At 32.7% G+C, this 25410-nt stretch overlaps 1 protein-coding gene across 1 annotated transcript in view; it reads left to right on the top strand.

Moving 5' to 3' along the window:
- The window catches only part of eIF3a (eukaryotic translation initiation factor 3 subunit A), a 225592-nt gene that overhangs the window by 28552 nt on the left and 171630 nt on the right, over window positions 1-25410 (top strand). The window contains exon 2 of the mRNA XM_089597506.1: window positions 12374-13650. Coding sequence (XP_089453632.1) covers window positions 12374-13650 — 1277 coding nt within the window. The remainder of the gene's footprint in view (window positions 1-12373; window positions 13651-25410) is intronic.

Genomic DNA, 25410 nt, shown 5'->3' with positions numbered 1-25410 from the left:
AGCATGAATATCTTACAGAAGATACCCGCGTGGTAATAGAAGCGCAAAAGTTGGTGCTGATTTCATAACCGTGCACAGTAATACAAGAAAGTCATATCAGCACTAAAACAATTATTTTAAATAAAAAAAAAGGAATATAACTGAAAATGTTTGTACTTTTAATCGCATAAGATGCTGCAGATAAAGATAAAGTAAAACTGCTTCAATTAACACAAAAAAACATCAAGAAATGAGAAATTTACCTCTGTCGAAAATTTCAGTGCGCAGTAATTAGATTATTTACCCCTATTTTTATAATATATCATGTAGCAAGAGTATGTATATGAATATAGTGTAAATAAGTGTTGATAGAAAAGGAAAGAAAACCTATCACAAATGTGTACTTTCATCAGCTGTCTGTTGATGTTTTTATATAATTATATATGTATCATTTATTCATTCATTTTTATTTCACTCAATAACCCTATTTTAAATATAATAAAAAACAATAGACAAAACTATGTCGCATGCATGGTTTGATATATACGCTACAAAGTAAATATGCTCTTATATACTTAAATATTTCGGTGTTCTGAATCGTGAATATATATGTATATGTTATAGACTGAATTTAGTGATCAAATGTATTCGCATAGAGCATAGCGTTGAACGTGCTGCTCTTATTTAATACCTATAACCCATGTTAAATCTTATGGAAGCAAATAGTACCCGTGGCAGCCACCGGCGATAATGTGAAAAGCCATGCTGTTTATCATTTGAACGTGTGAGCTGTACTTATTTTCGTTTAGGTGCAATAATTTGTGTCTTTAAAGTGAAACTTCTTATGTTGGGCCGTGAACAGCCGCGTGTGGGGAAATACGTTACGAAAAAACGTAGCCACCCACCCTGTGGCCCAAGCCCTTTCCTTAATCTCCTCTCTTACACACTTCCTCCCGCTGCTCTGTCTCTTTCTTTTGCAGCGCGCCCCACTCTACTGTCCACCGTTCCGTCTCTCTTTCTCTCGTATGTACGCCAGTTGCTCCCTTTCCGTCATGCTGGTCCTATACCTAAATACGTATACGTATATTATAGGTATGTTAGTATGTGTGTTTCTACGTTACGACTAAACACTAAACCGATGTGCTTGCTCAAGCTGAGGTAAAGGTATGAAGAAAAGAGAAAAGAGGAAAACAACAGCTGTACCTATACACTAGAGGCAAAGTATACGTATGTGTTTTGTATACATACAAACGTGTTGCACGTCCTGGTGATTACATACATGTTCATACGCATACATGTATGTAAAAAACGTGCATAAATGTATACTTGAGTACTACATATGTATAATACGACAATATTATCTTTGAAAACAAGAAAATATCTATGTGTCTATTGTTTTCCTTAAAGTCAATCAGATAGAGTGGATTATTTTACTTTTATGGTAGCCAAAATTGAAAAAAATTTGTTATTAATACATAATATATCATAGCAAACATCAAAGTTCTTAGAATTCTCGAATCACGTGTAATGTAAGTATATGTATTTTATGCACGCGCGTGCTCGAATACGTAACAATAATAAAATATTCACTATTTAAATATGGGATTCTTAAAGATCTATTGAAGTTAGGTATACTCTAATTTTTTCAGTTTTTATTATTCCGAGTTTAACCAGGTGTGTCCCGAAATCACACCTTGTTTTTTTTCTAAACGCTTGAGTTGTACTTTTTTTTGTATAAGTCTGAGCTGTGCTTTTTTTTGTACGGACCAGTCTTTCAGTGGGGGGCGAAGCGGGGTCAAGTGTGTAAGGAGCTGATGACATTAGCGACAGAGCTCTTTTTTAGTTGGCATTAGCTATTGTAATGATTTTCAGTATCATTGTTTTTCTATGGTGTAGAGTGGTAAAATAAAAATTATTTTTTTTTTTTATTTTTTTTTTTGTTTTTTATTGAAAAAAAAAAAAACTGATGCACGAAATAAAAAAACACAGTTTTTGAAAAAAGAAACGTTAAACAGAATTAACTCTTGACACAGCAGTGGTAGAAACAACCGTGGACGCGTTGTATAAAATAAAGTTTTTGTGAATACTGATGGATCTAGAAATAACACAATTAATAAAAATAAACATTGTCGTACACGTAGTAAATTTAGCTTCGTAATTGGTAAATCGCCAACTACTCATAAAGAAAACATTTTTAATTTTCCTAATTAAAGTGGCAGAATTGTGGATCTGTGTCATGTTAACAAATTTTTTGTTGCTCTTGCTAAACGACTGTATTTGGTAATCATAAAAAAAGAAGTAATCAAGGCTTTAGGGGTTACTGGCATGTTAGTTGTAGTAATTATCCAAAATTAACTAAAATGGAAACCTTAATACGATAGAAGAGTCTTGTCACTGGTCGTGATTCCTTCAAGGTTAATATAGTTTTGAGTGAGTAATTAAATAATCTACTATTTATGTATACTCGAACAGTCTAATATTTTTAATTTTACGAGCTTTACGTACTGGTACGGGTTATACAATTGAACATAAGATGAACCAACTGCATGTTCAAATAAACTAAACGAGATGTTAGGAGTGTCATTAAAAATTTTGCTAAGTCTAGTTGTGTTACAGCTGTCGAAGAAAAATGAAAACTGACAATCTTAAATAATGACAAGACATTTAGTTTATTTTAATTAATTTGTCTTTTTTTAATACTTGATTCAAAACTTGTTGAAAAATTTTGTTCATACACACATACATACCTATTCATCGCGTCTATTCACAAAAAGTAATAAACATCATAATGTTTTTTCTAATGTTTTTGACTTTCACAAAATGGTACAACTATGTCTCTTAAGATAATTGAACATTCGTATATCTGTAATACAAAACAGTAAATTAAAAAAATGCCAATCTAAGTGTACTTTTTTTACCTTTTTTTTAGCTGGACAATTGATGACAAAAATACTTTTATTATAACAAATCCCGGACAAACTAATAAATTATTAGTATCGTTTGATATTCGTTGGGCCCAACTTTCAAACATATATGCCTATGATAGTCTCAGTGGATTGTGCTTTGTAAGGCTATCATACTGGCAAAGTATTGAACTACGTAAGTGGTACATGTGACTTTAATGTTAAAAATAATACCATCACCCTTTATGATTGCCGTTTAAATTTTCGGGGTAGTGCAAATAGTCCGGGTCGTAATCTGGAATTTGTGGGAGAAATTATTTGGATAGGATTTTTTTGCATGATCTTACGCAAAATGATCACCTAAAAACGAATTTGCATGTTGCCAGGCTTCAAAGTTGTAGGAAAAATGTTAAAACAAAATTTTTAAACAAATTAAAAATATTGTTTATTTTGCCCTGGAGCCCTTTGCCCTTTTTTTAGCTTTTTTGGACAATTCTAACAAAAAAGATGTCTTGCGAATTTTCTCTAAAATCAATACTTTTCGAGAAATTAGTTGTACAACGTTTAAAAAACCGTGAAAATCGCCACTTTCAAGTATGAAAAACAACAATAAAAATTAAAAATTTTGATGTTACTAAAGTTCTCAAATATTCTTCAAACATCCTTTGACAAAATCCTAAGGGGTTTCCGGATGTTATTTTATTGCAAACCCTTCATTTTTAATTTACAATTAAGCGTGTGCAGGCTTAACTTAAAATAATTTTTTTTATTTAAATACATGTATGTTTGTACAGCAACAGTTAGGTTAACCTCATTTTTCATCAATATGAAAGATTGTATAATTACTTTTATTCCCACAATTACTATAGAAGAATAATATACCTACCATTAAAATCAAATATGAGCGCCAGTAAATTCCGTGTACTCCTCGTGAGTGGGAAAGAGACGGAGCATGAGAGCCGCGGCCAGCAGCGGCCGACCGTAACGATGCACACGCTTGATTGTAAATTAAAAATGAAGGGTTTGCAATAAAATAACATCCGGAAACGCTTCAGGATTTTGTCAAGGGATGTTTGAAGAATATTTAAGAACTTTGGCAACATCAAAATTTTTAATTTTTATTGTTGTTTTTCATACTTGAAAGTGGCGATTTTCACGGTTTTTTAAACGTTGTACAATTAATTTCTCGAAAAGTATTGATTTTAGAGAAAATTCGCAAGACATCTTTTTTGTTAGAATTGTCCAAAAAAGCTAAAAAAAGAGATGACGACCCAGTGCGCTAACTTAGCCGCACTTTTATTTTATTAATTAATAAAAAAAATCTCGAGTAGCTAATCCCCAACGACCCAAAGCACTTACTTGGCCGCACTTTTTATTGATTACCGAAATCTCAAGCGGCTAATTTCCAACGACCCAGTCCGTTTACTTAGCCGCACTTTTATTTTATTAATTAATAAGAAAAATCTTGAGCGGCTAATCTCCAACGACCCAGTGCGCTTACTTGGCTGCACTTTTATTTTATTGATTAATAAGAAAAATCTCGAGGGCAAAATAAACAATATTTTTAATTTGTTTAAAAATTTTGTTTAAACATTTTTCCTACAACTTTGAAGCCTGGCAACATGCAAATTCGTTTTAAGGTGATCATTTTGCGTAAGATCATGCAAAAAAATCCTATCCAAACAATTTCTCCCACGAATTCCAGATTACGACCCGGACTAAAAGGCTGTGAAATCCTCTACTGCAGTTCAACTTGCAACTCAAAGTATTTAAAAAAGGCAAATAATGAGGGGTATTTACAGGAGATAATGATGTAAAGTGTACATCAGAATTGAAAAAAGCTAGTTGTTTAACGAGAGTAAAGCAATCTGACATAAAATACACGTCAAAAGGGGTGAATAATGCACTTAGTGAACCCAGTCTCGAGATCTGGAGAAAGAGCTCGATTCCGATTCAATTTTCTTAAAAAATGTTTTACTTACACGGTGAAACAAAATGTAGAAAATAGTTTCGCGTCAGATCGCTCTCATTTAAAAGCAAGGTGATCCCTGCAGAAAGTCGTGTGTGAGCGCGAGAGAATGAAGTGTTGGCGAGGGGGGTGGGAGGAGAGAGGGAGCCCGCTCTGTATTGGCTGGTGGTAGAAAAGGAGAGAGTAGCTTATTGGTGGTGCGGCGGAATGCGGCAGGGTATAGTTGATGCATGTGGCCTAAATACTCTCTCTCTCTCCTTGCCTAACGGCAGCCGCTATGAGTGCGCATAGTGCGCATTTGAATTTTGAATCACACCGAATATGTGTAGGTTAATGGCGTACGTAACTATGTATCGAGTCAGGTACTCAGGTACCGAGCTACCGAGTAACTTTTAACTATGTCAACTAAGTGTAACTTCGTACTATATTAGTATATAGCTTTTTGCCATGTGTCAATGTGTATACTATAAACTGTATACAGTGCATGTTACTACAGTATTACTGTAAAAGTGTATAGTGTATATCCAGTAGTACAAATTACCCATGCAAGTTCAAGTGCATATAGTTGCACACGTGCGCGGCGATTTGTGGTGCATGTACTTAAATAGTAAGTCACTATAAGCTGTATTATTGTACACATACACACAAACATATATATTTGTAATTAACTGTCGTCACGTCGTCACTCTTCGTTATTAATTAAATTAAGCCTCATAATATCTTACATTATACTACATTATTTTAACGTATAACGGTATAATGTAATATTAAACTGCGAGTTTAATTACCTTACTCTCTTCCTGAAACAAATTTATAAGAAGTGATTAACAATTATTCTACAAATTATTTAATAGCCTTATCAGAAAACTCAATTATTTAAAAAAAAATTCGAAATAACACTTTCTTTCACTTAGTATTTAGGGTTCCTGCTGAAAAATCAATTCGATTATTTACAAATTGCATGTCGAGCACTCCAAATGAATGTATTAAAAAATGATAATCAGCCTACATTGGACGTAAATTGTCTAAGTTCTTAAATGAATTTTTCTCACTCTTCGGTATCTGTTGTAGTAAAATTTAAAACGAATATTTTCATGACAAATCGCATAATTTTCAGAATTTCCACTTTAAGGAATACTTGCATTATCGCGTAATAAACTTTATAATTCATTATTTAAAATATGTATTATAGAGATATGCATGTTATCACATGTATTATCACGACCCACACAATTATATACATGCCATAATTTTAGATTACTCATTTCAAAAGCAGTATATAGTTTCGATAGCTATTAATTTATTTCAAAACTTAAGTAAAAATATAATTCGTAGTTTTAAGTTTTCACTTCTGTTGGCAGTCCCATGACTGCCCACTGGTTTTTTTTCTGTCCGAAAGTGGTTTCGTTTGTTGTTTAGCTCGAGATCTATACATAAATATTCTTGGCCCAGTCTAGATTCTTATCAAATAAGGATAGTTTTCATCTAGTTTGCTCACGCTACTAGTCATATGTCATTGTTTAAGATATCACCTAATTTAGAAGTTGCATTTGAGAAAGTGATGATTATTTAATAGTCCATGGTCCCAAGGATTTTTTCATTTGATGTCTTTCAGTAGAGGAAAAATTGATCATTTCTCTTCAAAATTTCTCCAGGAGTACAGAAAAAATAGTTTAGTCTTAGTTAAAAATCGACTTCATTCATTTATTTAGCAATTTTTAAAAAAATGCCAATTTTTTTTTTAGTTTGTTGCTTGTATCTCCGCTTCTATTGCTCTTAGAGATATTTTTTGACACTCCCCCCCCCTATCTTTGTCATTAAATTTTTCATTAAATAAAAAGAGCGGAAAACATTTTTTATCAGTGAAAAAAAAACTACCATCTCAATTTGAACAAAACCATGAGAAAATGTTGATATTAAGTTGCATAACAAATAGCTATGTGTAAAATTGCAACATAGTCGTTAGTTTTTTGTTGATTAATTTTTTAAAGTGAAACTTTGAAGTATTACTACAAACTTTACGGTCAGTTTATCGACACTTCATTTCGATAAAAAAACATTGTTTTCAGTAATGATAACAAATAAAAAAGTTGATGATTTTTGTGAATTTTGACGTCTACCACCAAAATATTTTTTTTGCAACTGAAACAATTGTAATTATCTCGGTCAATTTAGCATGCTTTTTTTTGAGCACATGTCATACATTGCATGCCTCATAAAAATATACAAATTTAAAAAAAGAGTGCTCTAGCTCACTCTTAAGCTAAAATGCAAAAAATCGGCCTTTTTTTGCAATAACGGCCTGATAATTAAATTTTTTGTATCATCTTGATCTATTTCTGCATTACACTGTGGAAGCTCTTTATCAATTTCAATGAAAAGAAAGCTAAAAAAAATCAAGAAAGTCGCATTGTAACAGCTGGGGCAGCTCAGTGCTCCCGTCTGTACCCCTCTTTTGCGGCTAGGTGGCCGACCGGTTGCACTGTGCATAGGGCAAAACATTGGCTTTGGTTGGTGTTAAAAGTTATTTCACATAATTATACAGTTACAAACATGGTATTAAATATTGAACATGCTTATTCATAAAATATTTATTAAGTATATCCTCATTGTATTATTAGTAAAAAATTGGTACACTGTAAATACAGATTTTTATTCTTCTAATGCAGTGGGCATTTAAAGGAGTTCATCTTGATATTTTATTTTCTATAGAATTTTTGAAAATGATCATGAAACACTTATTTTATCACTACATATTACATACTTGAATTTCTAACTCGTTGAAGCTGATTATATTAAGAAGAACTGTTCCAAATTTTAGAAGGCCCAGCTTTATAGTTAATGATATCTAGTAATTTAAGTAGCACATTTTGCCAAAAATATGACGAACACAAAGCAAACCGATAACTACACCTGAACTGCTCATGCGTGAGTACATTTTCGGATAAAGATTCATCTTACGGGAAGAGGAGGGTACAGTCAGCTCAAATCTCGACGCACCCAACTTTGACCGCGTATTGTACCACGATAACCCCCTTAAAAGTAGAATAAACAAATTCTTTCACACCTTTTCTTAAAAAATCTTCCATTACGATTAAATAGAGCCCCAAACAGTTTAACTTGTACAGAAATGTGTAACTACTGTTAAGAAAAAAATTGCTCTAATATCGAGCTTGTTACAGTTTCATTAATAAAAAAGACTACATGTACGACGATTTATCAAAAATACCTTCAATCCCAGACAAAATACCAAACAGAATGGACAACAAAACTGCATAACTTTATAGAAAATTTAACGACAATAAGATTGATTGTCAAAAAATTGGCATTTTTTCAAAAATTGTTCAATAAATGAATGAAACTAACTTTTGATTTGGACAAAACAATTTTTTCTGTATTGTTAGGGAAATTCTGTAGGGAAGTGACCAATTTTTCCTCTACTGGAAAACATACGATTAAATCGTATTTTTTTGTCTCCAGGCATTGGACTAAAGTTTTTAAACACAAATTGTTTATACTGTTCTCTTTAACACAGAAACCAGTAGCTTTCCCTTGCAGAGTCTTGATACATTATAAATATCTGCAAAATGTGGAAAATGTATTTTCAATGTATATTACTCTAACATCTGTGATTGATCGAACGGCCAATGAGGTTCATGGATTATCTCATATTGGCCAAAAACTGCGAAAATATAAAAGAAGTACATACTCTGAGCACTAAAAATGCCATGAATGAATCTCTAAGTTTCTTCCTATAAAAGTTATAAAAAAATCCTTTTTCGTAGTTCAGAATTGTATATTTGATGCTGATCGCTTAGCTTATAAAATCAATAAATTATCGTATACATCTAAGTTCAGCGCTTACATCGAAAGATTCTAAGACTCATTACCATTATTTAGAAAACTGTTTCCTAATGCTGTCAATCGCAAGTTTAAGACTTTACCACAAGAATTTTTTAAACTTTAGACACTTAACGCACACGATGGACTGTTAGATGTACAGATGCTTGAAAAACAATGGTTTTAATTTTTTAACATAGATGTTCTTGTGAAAAAAAGCAAAGTTTCTGAACAAGTACTGTCTGATATCAATCAAAACGCTGTACGTAAAGATAAGATATCAAAACATTTACCTCACTTACTGTCATGACTTTCTTTATATTTTATACTAGTGGCCGCGGCCTTTCTACTACTTTAATTACTATTTTCTATTCCAGCAAATTGAAGTGAGCACCGATCTGTAAAAAAGTGTTACTTTTTTAAAACTAAAGTAAAAGGTTTCATTCAATTTACCAAATTAAAAATTGTATACCCTTATTAACGAAGCATGGTAAACTCACTCTACACTGAATTAGTGGATTATCTAGAAAACGCAGAAGAAAATTTAAATAAACAGACAAAACAAGGTTACAAAGAAAGTCAAGAAAACGTAAATAGTAGTGAAGAAGAAACAGAAGAAGAAAATGAGGATAATGATAATGACTACATCAATAGTAAAAAAGAAAAAAACAAAACCCCACAGAGATATACGCAGTCCGAACTGAATGATCTTGTGAGAAACTTGGGTTTGTCGAAAGAAAGTGCTGAGTTTTTGGCTTCTGACTTAAGGATGAATTTGTTAACAGAAGGAATAAAAGTAGCGGTATATCGTGGTAGAAAGGAGTATTTTAGAGAACATTTCACAAAAGACATTAAGTTATCACTATGTTATTGTACAACTGTTGATAGATTAGTGAATGAAATTTGAAAAACTGTTTACATAGACCAGTATTGGAGACTATTCATTGACTCGTCTAAACGGAGTTTAAAAGCTGTCTTATTATATAACAGCAAATATGTGGTGATCTAAAAATGCTTTTCATGATAATTGGTCGACAAAGTGGTTTTACCAAGAATCTTTGTTACTTGTGTGAATGAAATAGTCAAGACCAAAGTTATCATTATTCAAAAAAAGAATGGCCAGAAAGAAAATTATTTAATTCTGGTTCACAGAACATCATGAACAAACCTTTGGTTGATCTATCTAATATTCTTCTTCTTCCTCTGCACATTAAATTTGGTATCATGAAACAATTAGTGAAGGTTTTAGATAAACAAAAAAATTGCTCTGCATACCTAACGAACAAGTTTTCTACTATTTCCAATGCAAAGTTGAATGAGGAAAAATTTGATGGACGTCAAATTCGTAAAGTGTTTCAAGATAGTGAGTTCGTCAAAAAAATGAAAAAAGCATGAAACCTGCATGTATAAGTTTTCAGAGCGTAACAAAGTATTTTTTGGGAAACCACAAGAGCGATGATTATGAGAAAATAGTATTCGAGTTTTTCAAAATTATGGAAATTTTGGTTGCAATATAAATCTTAAGTTGTATTTCCTTCATTCACACCTTGATAAGTTCCCTAATAATTTGAATGACTACAGTAAGCAGCAAGGAGAACAGTTCCACCAGGACATAAAAAAGGTGGAGCATCGTTACCAAGGAAAATGCGATAAAAACATTGGCTGATTACCCCTGGAACTTGAAAAGAAAATTTACTACAACAGGTGAAAAATGCCAATAAAAACCATTACGAGAAAGCTTTGAAGATAAACGATAACGTTATGGTAAAATGAAAGTTAAAAGTAGAGGTGACTGATGTTTTATTAGGAACGTGAGAAGCAAGGGGACTCAAGCTAATTAAGCACTCCACAACGTGAAAAGCAAGGGCACTCGGGTTAATCAAGCACCCCAGAGGGATCATATCCCCGCTACGTCCACGTCGTTAATCTTGGGTAATGCTAAAAGCGGAAAAAACGCAAAATATATCTTCATACCGATCTCAGAGAGATAAACTACTGGGTAAGAACTCTAAATAAAGATCCTCCTTTTCATCAGCAGTGCTTGTATAGCTACCGATGAGTGATTGCTAAACTAGAATAGCACCTTTAGATTATTCCTATTGGCTGTTAACAAATATACTGCTGGAGCATGTTTAGAGAGATGAAAAACCCAAAAATAGAAAAACCGATTAATGTTATCTCTAATCTTAATCTTGTTGGTTACTGCAGTACTCCATCACAAGTAACTGGTACTTTAAAATATGTACGAATTGAGGTATACGTAACCCACTAATTCCATATACCCTATATTTTATTATTCTTTAAATGAGCTTTTGTGCACAATAATAAATAAAAACAAAATGTCGCAATCTCTCTAAATTTTTTTAATGTCGTATCTGCTCCTGCTACACATAGCAACTGCGGTGGCGCACGCCATACGGCAATGCAGCCAACTATTGAGCTGAAAAAATTCTCCAGTATCCATATATTTCAAAGTGAATAGCAATAAATTGATATTTATAAATAATCAATCAAACATAAAGGTAATTAAATGATGAAGTAATTTTCTACATCATAAAAGCAGTTTTTTACCAGAAGAATTATTAAAAAATTTTGAACATTTGCAGAAATGTAGACTTACAAAGTGACATTTCGAACAAAACACTTTTTTTGCATTATCTAAATAAATAACAAAGGGCAGTTTTAAATACGTACATTAGTTAGATTAGTTCAGTTATTAAGTTTTAACTTTTTGCAGGCTGTGGTTTCGTAGGTGAGCAGAGTGTCTGTTTAACGATGTCATCACACAGAATTTGGCTAATAATTACAGTAAGGTGCTGCGCTGGTACTAATTTGGAAAATTTGGTCAAATTTATTATTTAATAGAACATTCAACTGCGAGAAACGAAAGGAATCGTCAGGACTCGCACCGTAAAGCTATCAGGCATCATGTTTGTGAACTTGATGTTTTCAAAAAATATCGTACGTTAGTACGTTATTCTGCTTATTTCGCTTATTCCCATTGTTATTCCTCTTATTGTCGTTTTTTCCTTATTCCTCACTCTTATCACATTTGCGTATGGAGGCCTATAAGCGATTGTATTGAAAATAGTCGTTATTATAATTGTTAGAGCGAGACTTTCAAGAAATAATAGCCCTTTAGCTTGGTTTTGGTTTTAAAAGTAAAGGAAGCTTTTTAAATGAAAGTTATTAAGTGTTTAATGTAAAGAAAAAACAATTTTCCGCGATTAGTGTAATTACTAGTTGTGTTTTCAGACAAATCAGTATCAAAAATATCTTGTACAAAACCTCCCTCAAAGTAAATTATAAAATATATGGGTAAATTTCTTGTTTAAAAATGTGTTGATAAATGTTTTTAATTACTAAAATACAAGATTTACTGGTTTTAGCTAGTAGATATTATATTTTTTTTTCTTTTTACAACGATGTTTTCGCTGCTATGTTGTTCAACCCGTTTCAAGCACAATTGCCATACAAAAATCTTAAAAATACGTAATTTTATTACAACCTTAATTTTAACAGAATTAAGAGACCGTCAAGACTGTTTTCTATTTCTTACACTTTAACTGTAAACGTTAAAATTTGAACTAAGCACTTATTCGATAACAATCTTTTTTTCACACGCGCTTAATATATATTAAAATTATTCTTATCAATTAATAAAATTTAAACTTTTTTGCAGAATTTATTGAAGTTGGTAAGCCATCTAGAGCCTTAGATACACTACAAGAGGTGTTTCGAAATAAAAAATGGACGTATAGCTGGTCGGAATCTGTTTTAGAGCCCATCATGTTTAAGTATTTAGATTTGTGCGTTGAGTTAAAGAAATCTCATATTGCAAAAGAAGGACTCTTTCAATACAGAAATATGTTTCAATCTGTTAATGTAAGCAGCTTAGAAAATGTTATACGAGGTTATTTACGAATGGCAGAAGAAAAAACCGATGCTGCTCGGAAACAAAGTAAACAAGCAGTGATTGATATTGATGATCTCGATAACTTAGCAACTCCTGAAAGTATTTTACTGTCAGCTGTAAGTGGAGAAGATGCCCAAGATAGAAGTGATCGAACAATTTTGACACCTTGGGTCAAATTTTTATGGGAATCGTATTGTCAATGTTTAGAATTGTTAAGAACCAATGCTCATGTAGAAACATTATATCATGACATAGCTCGAATGGCTTTTCAGTTTTGTTTGGAGTATAATAGAAAGACGGAATTTCGTAAACTTTGTGAAAAGTTGAGAAAACATTTAGAGGACATAAGTAAACTACCACAAATGGTGTCCAATGTATCAATCAATAAAGTAGAAACACAACAGCTCAACTTAGAAACTAGATTAATTCAGTTGGATTCAGCGATTCAAATGGAATTGTGGCAAGAAGCATACAAAGCCATAGAAGATATACATGGACTAATGAATCTGTCCAAAAAAATGCCAGTTCCTAAAACAATGGCAAATTATTATCAAAAATTAGCCATGGTTTTCTGGAAAGCTGGTAATTACCTGTTTCATGCTGCTGCATTATTTAAACTATTTCAACTTTCTCGTGATATGAAAAAAAATATGTCTGTAGAAGAACAGCAACGTATGGCAAATAGGGTTTTATTATCAACGTTATCGATTCCACTACCCTCTGCGCATCCAGAATTTGATCGTTTTATTGAAACTGATAAGAGTCCTCAAGAGAAGGCTCAAAAGCTTGCAGTTCTTTTGGGTTTAATGCAGCCTCCTTGCAGAGCATCGTTACTTAAAGATATCGTACGTCTAAATGTTGTTGGTTTAGCATCATCTCATATTCAAGATTTGTACACTTGTCTGGAAGTTAAGTTTCATCCTCTTGCACTTTGCGCACAAGTCGATTCTATAGTGAAAAGTATTTTACAAGATGAAACTAGCCTATTAATTCAATACATTCCAGCCTTGCAAGATGTCACCTTAGTCCGCTTAGTTCATCAGGTATTTATAATATAATTCTAAAGTATTGTTATAGCATAGTTATTTTTTTAGTGTTAACAGTTTTTGAAGTGAAATCAAGAAATTCTTGAGAAATTGTAACCATTCTAAACTATTTGGTCTCAAGAGTTTCGGTCGAAAATTGTTCTAATACCGTAAAAAATATGGATGAAGTATGTTAAACGTCGTTAGTTCGCATTGTAAAAAAAAGCAATGCATTATATTATTTTTTGAAAAGATGCTAAGTGAGGTGGAGTCAAGAAATTTTTCAAATAAAAAGAGAATTTCGAGTACATATATAAATACATTTTCATTATAGTGGCTTTGAAAGTAAACATTCTCGTTTGCTGCGTAAACGGCAGTTTTTACTTTCCAGTCACTGTGAATATGAAAAATCGTATACAGCCCACGGCCTGAAGTGAAAAATCTCGGATCGTTTCTGCTTGGCCTCAAGACAATACTCAGGCAACATAAGACTTCCTTTACTTTTCCGGGTTAGTATTGTCGTATACTAAACCAGCGGGTACGTTTCAGGGAGGTTGTAAGGCTATTCAAGAGATTTAAAATTTTATATCAGTGGGTAACTGATGCCCAAACATGATGTATGACATAATTTAAAAAATATAACGTTAATATTGTTAAATTACGTTAAAATATTGTAACTACAAAAAAAAATCAATCACTGGCTCGTTCCGCTTTTCGCCATATTGAATAGCTTACCAACCGAATATATGTACTCTTTCATCAATATTTCTAATTGATACGTTCAGCAGTTGTGCAGTATTTACATTACTTCAACATAGCGAAAAGCAGGACAAGCCAGTAATTGGCTTAACATGACAGCTGAATGGTAACACACTTCATATTTTTTATATCTTAAAAAAGGATATGTAACATGACGTTACGTTTTAACAAGAGGCTGCAGAGATATAGGTATTTATATTTGTTTCACCATGTCATCCATCTTGCCAGTAAACTGACATATACTGTTAGGGATTTAATCTCTTTTTTTATTGCTTCCCTTGCATGTCCTTCCATTTTCAGTAATACACCGCTAAATTTTAAAAAACTTGAACTTTCATTCCCAAAAATGGTTAATATTGACAAATTAATCAAATATTATGTTGCTGTTATCCTTATTACTTAAATCTTTTATTACATGGTATCCAATTAAGTAGTTTTTTATACAATTGTTAATTATAATCCGATACAAGACTAGACGATGTAATCAACAATTACAGAAATATTAGATTAGAGCTTGTCAACAAATAAAAATTGACTTGAGTGGAACGAGAGCAACCTGCGATCGAGCTCCCTCGTGTCATTTTTTGATCTAACTGGTCCATCTATCCAACTTTGTTTAAAATAAGGATGTAAAAAGACTTATTGGTAGTATTCTCTCCTGCTCAGCATTTTGCAGCCACCTAGCCCACTAGCCCACTAGCCCCCTAGCTCGCTAGCCAGTAGGCTCTGCATGTAATTTGTAGTGATTCCCACACAGTAATAACTATAAAAATAATTAATTAAATGTCATTACATAAGATAAATAAAAAGTTTGCATTGAATGTTTCAAAAAAATTTTCAAAACAAAGACAAATTTTTGAATTATTAGTCAAAATAACATTGCATCTTATTGTAAAACAATTACACCCCGAAATGTAACTAAAAAAATATTTGCTGGAATAATGTCTAATCATGAAAAACCCTTAAAATTTGTAACTCAACCTACACTTTCAAAGATTTCGTTTGTGTGATTAAAAAATAATGTGTCACATTTTTTCCAACCTTTTAACACCATAAAAAATATAAAAATTCATCCTAAGTATAAGTCGAAATGTAATACTTCTAAATATAAGTTGAAATATAATACTCCTAAATATAAGTTAAAATATAGTACTCTTATAATAAATGATAAATGACATTCACACTTCTAAGGATACAAATTATTTTTAATTAGTATACATTTTACATCAAATACATTATAAATATTACCTTTTTGCTAAAAATTTGCAATACATTTATGACTACATTCACAGTAGTAACAGTAGTAGAGCACTTAATGAAATTAAAAAGTTTAATAACTGTAGTCTAAAAATTGTAGACAAAATTAAAAAATTATGTTAATGGTAGATACTTAAGAATAAGAGAAACTACTAATAAAATAAAAAGAGTTTCATAGATCATCATTCAAGAACAATTAAGGTGACAGTAAGTAATTTTAAATAATAAACTTCGTCGCTCACACCTAACTCTTGTGCTTCACTTTTTATTGCATCAAAATACGATTTTTCACAAACATATTGACTGCGTGCAAGTCGCTAGAGAGGAGGGCTGGCGCCACTAATCATTTTAACACGCAGTCTTATGGAAACAGGGGCCCGAGTTCGCCAGTAGCAGCCACTGTACTAATTTTTCCGCTATAAAAATTTACGTGGGCTTGAAAACCTAGGTGAAAGCTGCACCTTATTAGCACCTTGCTAATAGCCAGTCGTCTTTTTTATGTAAATAAATAATCAGTCAATCGAAAATAATTAACAATAATTTTTTTTTATTAAGAGGCTGGTGATGTCCCATCAACTTACGAAGTGGCAGTTGACGTTCACCATGCTTTATAATAACTCTCTAAAGCATTTTGCGAATTATCGCTTGAGAGCAAATGACTGATGAAGTATACTATCCAGCTCATTTACTATAAAATTCTACAATGCTGCACAATGAACTTTGTACAAAAATTTGAATGGAGCATAGGAGTTGATAATAAACATTTATTTTTACTTTTTTTGCAACAGAAGACTTTTTTGAAAACCTTTTTTTGAATTCTCATCAGTTTATACAGTTATAAAATTATATTTAACTTATACATTCATTAATTTATTTACTATACCGAACTGTGAGGTAGAGCAAAGTGGCTATATCTAATCGTAAGAGTGGTAACGGGGGTGAGAAGATAAAAGAAAGATTACAAAACTTCTAAAATAAATAAAAATAGGTGTAAAATGTGGACGTCCCCATAACTCTTTATTTGTCTGTATAATTAGTCCCCCTCCATACATTTAATTGTCTGCATGGATTTTTTATACAAACAAACAAATATATATGTACACGGAAAAAAAAATCAAGCATCTGTAGCATGAATACCATCCATATATCGACAGTGTGAGAGAAGTATTAGGTTAAACGCATCGGTTCACATAGCAACACTGTGCGATACAGGTATAGACGGTATAAGATGCGCTCGAACGAATGTAGTATGGTCTGCTAGCGTATACACTGTGACAAACACGGTCGTAGCGCGTGGAGCCCACGCGCAAAGTGTTTCGTGTGTACTCATACTGATTTTGAATGAGAGACATGCATGAGATGCACAGGCATCTCAGGTATTCTACGTGCCTATCATGGGGTTGGTCTTTTTCACTGTGCTCACTAAGGTGTACTTAATCTATTAGAATACACATTACTGTAAATTCAAGGGCTGTCCTATGATAAAATATTACGTAAAAAAAATTTTTATATATTTATATGGCAGAAAAATCCTAATAATTTGATATAATCAAAACTCAATAATAGACAATTTTTTGGATATAAATACGTAGTTCCAACTTCTACTAATACAACCCGATGTGATTGACATTATAGTACATAATTAGTTAAATCCATCATTTTAACACATAGTGGTAACAAAAAATGATTTTTGTATTCACCTAAAGTAATTTTAAAAAATCTTACAAAAACAATGAGGAATATTTGTATTGGCATTGTCATACTGTTTAATCTTTTCGCGCTGGCACAGGTGGTTATTAATTTACCTTTTGCCGTATAACCTTCAAAATTGTAACGTATACTGATGTTGTTTCGGTGATTGTCTCCGCTCTCTCTCTCTCTCTCTCTCTCTACACACACACACACACACACACACACACACACACATATATATATATATATATATATATAATGCACTCAGCGCAGGGTGTTGACAAATAAAGTTGAGCACAATTCACATGTAGTACACTTAAACAAAATATTAGTAATTAATGATGAACAATCGCCACATTAATTTAGTACTCATTAAAGAAATAACTATTACCTTGGTTATTCATCATTATACACATAAAATTACACGAGCATCACACATATTACATCAGTATATCAGCTGTAATGAATGCGTATTGCAGACCGCGTATGTTATGTATAGGGTATGCCTATAGCTCCCACTCGAATTCAGCGTGCGTACACGCGAAACACTTTGCGCGTGGGCTCCACGCGCTACGACCGTGTGTGTCATCGTGTATACGCTAGCAGACCATACTATATTACTTTAAGCGCATCTCATACGATCTATACTTGAAATCCAAGCATTGCACACATGAATCGATAGTCATACTAACGCAGTATAGATTCTCATGCTACAGCTGCTTGATTTTTTTTTCAGTGTAATAACCAAGGATGTTAGGTCTACTATTTAGGACAGTGCAATAAAATTGTTCGATAAATAACGTTATATTAACATCGGACAATGAGTTCGCTTATTTTTCAAATAAAAAAAATAAGTAATCAGATATTTAGAATAATGGCTGTTTACTGTAGTATCGATAGTGCTGCTTATGAAGGAGTAAATAAGATTAATGAAAATATTTAAACAAATTTACTTGTAAAAATTTTAAATCATATTAAAACAGGTTTTCTGCTGCACAAGTTCTTATAATAAAAATAACTTGAAATGCACACCTATCTTGAAAAAATAGATAAATCTTAAGGTCTAGGTTTTAATAAAGTTAGTTTTTGTTAAGTGCATAAATAATCGGATAAAACGGATATAGCTCTTTCATCACTTGATTTATTAATTTTCTATTTTTATGTTTACCCAGAAATAATTACATTTTGGCATAATAAGACATCATAGAATGCGTATGTTAATTTTATAAGTACAATTTGTTGATATAAATTTCAATTATTTAGACTGATTTATGAATTTCACAACTGTACACAAAAGGTTACACTAATTGTAAAAATCTAATGAGCGGAAGCAGTACCTCTTGTGTAGCGTAGCAATAAAAAATTTATAAATTTTTACAAACTTTTGTATTTCTTTTTCAAAAACACTAAATCAGGAAGTCGATATAGGTAAAATAAAGTTTGTGAGGGTAAAGATAAGGAGCGCAGGAGACCACGACTTTCCCTTGTTTTGTGTGGAGGTAACTAAAGATGGTTAGAAAAGCGTTGGAGAGCTTGGAAAACACTGACTGCCCCATACGATCCCTCTGTGTTGAACAGGAAAATTTTACACATATTTTTACCGCTCCTTTCAGAACACCAATTTGTGAAATATGTGTAGGAGACGGTGGAATAACAAAAAAAATTTAGTAGAGGACAAGCAAGGAAGCGTTAAGGGAGCACTCAGGAAGAACAAAACAACATTTTCAATCCCATTACGTAAAAATTCTAATAATTTCGCCTCGTTTTGCAAGGGAGCAAGTAGGAAGTAGTAGATAAGCTTGAAGAAGTGCAAAGAAGCTTGGTAAAGAGAAATGACTTTTCTACATAATATAACTCAATAGTGTTTAATAATGTATATCTGTCTATATTACACAGTAAATCTTGAGCATCATTTCATATTTAACCCTTCCATCTCTTCTACCCCTACAAAATAATTTCTTTTAACTTCTCCGTTATTTTAATTGAGTAAGATATTCTTTTGCCCCGTCCACTCATTCTCAGCCCTCTTCACCATTCGTAAGTATTGACACCCTCAACCCAACATGAGGCAAAATAAGTTAAGTGTGTCTATGAATTAATTTGGTTAGATTTTTCTTTGTAGTGCCCCTCAGCCTCTGTTATTTTCACAATACCTTTTTTGCTCTCCTTCATCGCTTCATTTTTATAATAAACATGGGTTCCCTTCAGGCCCCCTCATTTTTGTTGTAACACATATCTCCACCCATATCCCTTCAATTTTACAATACTCTTAAAGCCCCCTTACCTCCTCTTATTCCAAATACCCCTTGTTTTCCTCAGACCCCCTAAGTATGAGGTAAAACTATTTTAATGTGCCCGTTACATAATTAGATAAAATTCTCCTCTCCACTGAGCATCAACCTTTTAACACTCTTGACTAACCTCTTGACCTCACTTTAGCTAAAGGTAAATCTATCACAGTATATTTAATTTGGTTTGATTTTTCATTTGATTACCTTAGTCTCACAACTTATTTTTATCTTCTACTTAAATAAATATGTGATAAACTTCAGTCATTTTTTCGCTTTGTTTGACGAGTCAAATTTTCCGTCTAGTACCTCTTAATCTTGTAATATAAAAACAATTGTATTCTCTCTTGCAATACTTTAATAACTATGCATATTTGTGGTCACGGCAGCGCAATGGTAGAGTTGCAGTTCTATATAATCCAAACATATAAGTACGTAAACACTACACCTATAACAAAATTCACCATACAGGTAATTAGTACTGTATACATTTGTTAAGAATTTAAAAGTGGCGGATTATTCAAATCTAACTGACAATTAAGTAATCGCTCCGATTTTTTCAAGCTATTAATTTCAATTGTTTCTAGTGCATCCAGCAGTTAACTATTCGTGGCTTGGTGTAAAATTTTATGTTCAAGATTAAATTTCTAATCGCATTCTAATTAATAGGATGCGTAGTGTCACTATTGTTTTTTAAATGAAAGATTTACGAGAGAGGAGTATGCTCAGAAAATATGTTTATTGTACGACACTTCCTACTTTCAATGATGCAGACTTCCGCGACCGTTGAAGTCAGCGCTGACCAATTAGGTCTCTCTACGTGACAAAGAGAAGAGAGGGAAACTGAAAAGTAGTAGCCGTTTGTTCTTGTCGATTGTTTAGTATACTTGCGTTGTACTGTGTTACTTGAGATTTTCATTCAAAATAGTGTCTCTTTGCCTTACTAATACAGATGCTACCATTTTTTTTAACTGTCTAGTCTCATCCTTTCTGGTAGACTTTCGTAGAGTTGTTTTTGTGACTACCTTACTTGGCTGTCTTACCATTTAATTGTACCTGGAAAAAGAGAAGGAATCCTCACAGTTATAGAGTGACTGAAGAGAACGCCGCAGAGCACTCAGGGCTCTGTGTTACCTTTTTCCCCCTACTATTCTCGTTTATCTTCTCAGGTGAGTTTCTACTTAAGTTGTTGTTTTGTTTTTGTTAATATAGACTGGCGTTTAAAGGTTGCGTGCGTTTCACGTAAATTTTGGGAGTTGACGCTCATTGCAAGAAGGCCTTTCGAACATGTATCCTGACCTAACATTCTGGTCTTGCTGTTGCCGTTTGTCTTATCCATAGTATAATAACCATCAGTCATCATATACGTCACGTCAACTATAGTTTAAAAAAAATACCTGTTTAAGACCCCGTTTCAAAAACTCCAGATACTGCAGTAATAAAACATTTTCTTATAAAATTAATCTAGGCTTTTAAATATCTGTCTTCATGAACAGCTTAAACTTTGTGGGTCATTGTTTACAAAATTCGTAATTGAAAAAATCGGTTTTTCTGAAATAGCACAAAAAGTATAAATCGTACGAAAAATTAGTCTTCATGTAAAATATAGCTCTTAAAAAGATCTACGAAACAAAAAACAAATTGATTATAATAGGTCATTTCATTCGTCTGCAGAGTTGAAAAAAACACCAAAGCTAGCATATTTTTCGATTGTTAATAACAAATAACCCCTTCAACTGAATACTCTCAAAACCAAAGAAAGTTGTCTTTGTGGAATTAATAAATGCATAAAATTTCAAATCATCATGGTTAATAGTTATTGTGAAAAGTTTCTAACAAAGATGCTTTTGTAAAATCGCTATCATTTTTTTTTTTACATGTCACACTAATAATTTTGATTGAATTCTCTTTTTAAAGAGTTATTTTATCAACTTCAATTGTTGTTTTATTCATTTTCGCAAATGATATTATTTAAAAATGTATTTGAAAAATAAGTACGTTTTAACGTTACAAATAAACAGAATAACTTTAATGTTTTTAGTCGTACAACGTTGAAAGTAGGTGTGTATTGTAAGTGCTATTTTTCTACAAATGAAAAAAAAAGTTGCTCTAACTAACTCAAGAGCTGAGATAACTTTTTTCTAGTTTGATCGTATTTCTTCAATTAAATATTTTCCTTTAAAATTTTTATAGTGAACACATCGATTGCTTATCTACCTAATAAATAAATTTCACACAAAAGTTGCTGGCAGTTATTGTATAACGGCATCAGGAATATTAATGATTTTTCCATCCATAACGGAGGATTTTTAAGTGATGACGTCACGCCCGCTCTATAGAGGTGTGAAGATATCTTTCTGTCCACTTCAAAGACGAACCAGCCGTAAAAAATTGCATTATCTCGAGAACCATAGGTTGGAGAGCAACGATTTTCTATAGTTTGGGGTGGCTCTTGAAAATAATGACATTCACCACAATTTCAACTTTCTAAAAGTTAGTGCATATTTATTTAACAATTAATGTTTTTCAATGAACGGAGACATCGTTTTTCTCGCCTTAAACTAATCTAACCATTACAATCATATAAAAAATTGCATTTCTCGTGTCATATAATACCGTAAATTATTATTACATGAAGCATACATAATTTCGTGTATAATGAAAATAATTTTCATAAGATGTTACGTAGGGCGTACAAAATATGTAGATCTGTATATTTGTAACTTTATTGAGTGATATATTCATTGCTGTTATAAATAACTAATTTTCTATTTCTTCCTCTTGGTATCCATAGCTATTTCCAATTGGTCTTCTAATTCTTTCATTTCAGCTTAGCAAGTATTTCATCGATAGTTTCATCGTAATGCGTGAAATCATTCTCATCCTCTGCTATAATTACATCCTCGTTTGTGCATGATTCTCCATGACATGCAGAACACAGTGAAGTACATTTCAACCCATGTTTTTTACAGCTACAAACATTTGACTTGCATTTTGAAGTGCAGTGGCATGTTATTTTTTTCCTAACTCTTAGAGGAATTAGTTTAAAGCTTGAATAAACTGGCATCAAACCATTTGATGTTTGCTTTCAGCCCTACCGCAAAGCCGATTTTTCGTTGCCTAGCCATTGTTACAGTTGGAGATACACTCTAAAACTGTGCTGTTCACTAGCACCCGCAGTATGTGGGAGCGATTTCAATACGGACGCAGATTTGTTCGCAGATTTCTTGAAGTGCATGAATCGTAGCTCATTCAGCTCCTTCTTTTCATCCTTGGTAGTTTTGAAATTATTTAATTACCATCTGTAGCAACAGTCGATGGCCTGACCACAGGATCATTAAACAATTTGGTGGCATTTTGCAAATCTTTATTATTTTTAAGTACTGCAATTAGTTTGTTTTTTTCCGTTTTGATAAAAACAAGAGGTCGTGTCTGTTTCCGTAAAGGCATGTAAGAAAGCGACTAAGTAGACTAATTTTTGATGTTTGAAGCTATTTGATGAACTGACAGATGTTGGTGTAGACTACCTACTAGGTTTTGAATAAAAATGTTGTTCTTTTCATAAGCAAGTTGAGTTGAAATTACCAACAAATCAATATCAATAACCAACTACTATAACGTTGTTGTTTGTTAAACTTAGGTTGAATGCTGTCGAAATAATTAGCTCATCAGCATCGTCTTCGGCTACTTTTGTCCGGTACCCCGTTTGACTTAATTCCAGGCATAAAAATTGTGTCATCCTTTTTTAGTCGTTTCATTAGCCAAAAACTGCTCCTCCGAAAACGTGATTTTTGTCGACTTATCAAAATTTATTTCTCTTTCTATATTTTTTTGAAGCCGCCGTTAACGATGCGCTCCTTTTAAATTGTGCGAATCCATTGCGTTATCAGGATATCCATCAAATATTACAAAAATATTTCCAACAAACGTATTTCTCACGTATTTCACATACTCATTTAAAATATTATCGATCGCTTCATTTGTGTGCCATGAAACTTTATAAAGTAAGTAATCCCCATCGATAACGTATGTTGCACTTGTAACAGAGAAATCTGAGAGGTTCGTAAGATCATCATAAAATTCAGATTTCGTGTTTTTTTAATCCCGCTACATCACACAACGATAATGGATAGGGCGATAATTCGTACGAAAGAAAATTGTGTAAATCAGCGCTCGTTTCTATGTTTGATGTGATTTGCTGGAAAATTAGTGTAGGATCGATGACTTCTACATTGTTGTCGACTTTTACACAAGAAGTTACTGCTTTTAACCACACCACCTTGTGTTTCCTTGCAAATTTGACGGTGCCAAAATTTTTCCTCTCGAATTTATTCAAACTCTGCAGTCCAACCTCAAGTGCATTGTAAGGATTGATCGCACTATCCCTTACTATGTTGTGGATTATCAACATGATGTGTTAGGAGACAGAAAAAGGATTATGTAGAGAAAAATATTCCTTAATTTTTTGCAAACCCGTAGCATCGCGGTTTATTCTGGAAAATGATCTATCAATATGCTGCTCTCACGTTCAGGATTGAACACTGCAAAATTTGTCTACTGCTTCGGTAACTTCAACAAGCGTGATCGTTGACAGAAGCCACGTACTGCAGGTGCTGCAAGTGATGACTATCTGTTAACCCACCAATAATTTTAATCCAACGGTGAAGGGTTTGCTCTATGGTCACGTCAAAAAAAATTTCCGAACGATATTTATTAGTACGTCTGAAGGTGCAGTATCCAAGTTCAACAGTTTTTTCGAACTCCTTGACTTCCATAATACTTTAAAGGTTATACATTTTTTGAAGATAATGGTGAGCTGATTTCGCATATAAAAAGTTGCCACTTGCATGGAAGTACGGAAGCATTCGCTGCGTACATTTTATGTGCATTCACCAATCTCCAGTTCTTTCAGCTTGTATGTACTGCTTTAAAATATCAGTCATATCTATGTATTGTACAAATAATTTTGCTGTGGGGCCGTTTTCTTTAAGTAATTATAACTTACTTTCGAATTTTCGTAGTATTTCTGTAAATTGGATGCTTTCGATATTTTTCTTGAAACCTGGCTCTTGAACGTGATTCAAAATCTCATCAAGGTCTTTTTTCTTTGCGTCACTTAAACCAAGTGATTGAAGGACAATATCTGCGATCGCACATTGTACCAAAGAATGACATAGCAGTGTAAAAACCACCTAATCATAGAATAACAGAATTTAATTGTTGCTCAAGATCGGTTCCTTTAGAGCAAGTTAAAATTTATTGGGCTTTGACCTGTAAGGATTGGTCAAATGTAACAAACGTATGTTGTTGACCATTGCTTTTACAGCTAGCATCAGCTTCAAGTAAAACAGTGAATAGTATTATATATGTGGTATCATAATTTGGTGCTAGTGCGTTGATGAATGGTAAGGGTATCAATTTTGAAACAAAAAATACACCCAGCTGAGTACACTCTTCCATAAATCCATTCCAAGACGCCAAGTTAACAGTCTTCGTATTTCTCCCGTAAAAGTATATAAATTCACTTGGGTCGATATGAGTATCTCTTGAACTTTTATGTAATAACTCCAAATTTTTAATTTCAACGTTTTGTAGAGCTGATGGTTTTTTTTTTATTAAAATGTTTGAGTGGCAAAAAACCAAATTATTATTATTACATACTAACGACTGATTTTTTCTTTAATGGGACATAAATCTAAAATGTTTGGTCAAGAGTGGTAAGCAACGTCGGAATTTTTAAACAAATAATTAATAATAAAGCTAAAAGTTTGTCGAGAAGCTT

This window comes from Copidosoma floridanum, unplaced genomic scaffold (genome assembly GCF_036245765.1).
Source record: "Copidosoma floridanum isolate Cflo_tuat_1 unplaced genomic scaffold, Cflo_Japanese_pri ptg000004l, whole genome shotgun sequence".
NCBI lineage: Eukaryota > Metazoa > Arthropoda > Insecta > Hymenoptera > Encyrtidae > Copidosoma > Copidosoma floridanum.
Note: the sequence above shows the minus strand (reverse complement) of the source record. Positions and strands in the feature narration are given on the sequence as shown.